Genomic DNA, 1,043 nt, shown 5'->3' on the forward strand with positions numbered 1-1,043 from the left:
AGAAGAAATAATCGAATAGGGTAAGAAATTACAGTTTAAGTTAGATTTTGGATTGAGACCTGCATTATGTACCATATTGACCATGTGATGCAGCTTGCTATAGTAAGAAGAGAGCCCTTCAACCAGTGCTCATGGATAACTGTTGTGCTTCCCCTGATATGTATGAGCGTATGCCCCAGGTTTTTCAGAACAGGTCCCTTGTACAGTGTCATGGTCATCACACCAGCCAAGGATAAAACTGTTCCGATAATTTTTGCAATCCCACGAAGCCTGCGAGTATTTACTAACTCCAGCCTGCACGCAAAATCATTCCCAGTAATTTTTCCATAATTGTTTTTTTCAGAGATTCGATTTTTTTACAAATATACTACCTGAGTATAACTGCCAGAATAAATGTCAGGGAAGCTATAGTGTTGACCATGCATGAAAGTAGAGTAGGAGAGGTGTACTTCAAGCTTGTAAAATACATATTTAAGGTTAAACTCACCCTGCAATCATTAAATTGCTGTTAGTTATTTTTTACTTTCTTGTTTCTTGAAAGTTCAATGCCTAAGATTTTGTACCCGAGAAGGGAAAGTAAAGAAATCTCCAGGAATAGAGCCAGAGTCAGCTTTGGCCGCATATTTCTGCATTTTAACAGAATATATATCAGTTTCACAATATGAGGCATATTGAGATTGTAATATGCTTGTGTTTTGATTTACCTTTCAAGAAAATAGGCAAAAGGTAGCATCACTAAACCGGCAAGTATATGTCTGTAAGTAACATAGACGAAAGGATTCATCCCGTGGTTGAAGGAAGCTTCTGTTATGATATACATGATTGTGTAGCAAACCTGAGCCAGGACCATAAGAATATGAGGTTTGAAGCGCCTGAAAATCCCAATACGCATACCTGCATTTGAAGCCATGTCGTATTAGCACTATTCTGATTTACTGCTTTATAAATGAATCCCTTCTCTGTTTGATTCTCATGGTAAATTTATATGGAAAGAAAGGAGAAACAGGTTCTTTGATTCTTATTTCATGTTGCTGGAATACTGA

General features: G+C 37.2%; 1 protein-coding gene across 2 annotated transcripts; it reads right to left on the bottom strand.

Moving 5' to 3' along the window:
* Positions 1-29: 29 nt before the first annotated feature.
* Positions 30-1,017, bottom strand: LOC111387529 (WAT1-related protein At1g44800-like). 2 transcript variants are annotated; one of them, XM_023012099.1, is made up of 5 exons: positions 836-1,017; positions 705-755; positions 564-626; positions 372-488; positions 30-294 (listed from the first exon to the last, which is right to left on the bottom strand). In XM_023012099.1, the coding sequence occupies exons 1-5, from the start codon at positions 898-900 to the stop codon at positions 36-38; spliced, it is 555 nt and encodes a 184-aa protein (XP_022867867.1). In that variant the 5' UTR covers positions 901-1,017; the 3' UTR covers positions 30-35. The 2 variants fall into 2 exon arrangements, with proteins under 2 accessions (XP_022867867.1, XP_022867866.1); XM_023012098.1 differs by having other exon boundaries at positions 705-1,014.
* Positions 1,018-1,043: the final 26 nt, after the last annotated feature.

This window comes from Olea europaea, unplaced genomic scaffold (assembly GCF_002742605.1).
Source record: "Olea europaea var. sylvestris unplaced genomic scaffold, O_europaea_v1 scaffold40700, whole genome shotgun sequence".
NCBI lineage: Eukaryota > Viridiplantae > Streptophyta > Magnoliopsida > Lamiales > Oleaceae > Olea > Olea europaea.

What these genes read in the sequence shown, in the direction of transcription:
- LOC111387529 (XM_023012098.1), bottom strand. Translation starts at nt 910, where the DNA reads ATGGCTTCAAATGCAGGTATGCGTATTGGGATTTTCAGGCGCTTCAAA. An exon ending in TCTTTACTTTCCCTTCTCGG is followed by an intron (nt 489 to 563) that starts GTACAAAATCTT and finishes TAATGATTGCAG; the next exon opens with GGTGAGTTTAACCTTAAATA. An exon ending in ATTCTGGCAGTTATACTCAG is followed by an intron (nt 295 to 371) that starts GTAGTATATTTG and finishes TTTTGCGTGCAG; the next exon opens with GCTGGAGTTAGTAAATACTC.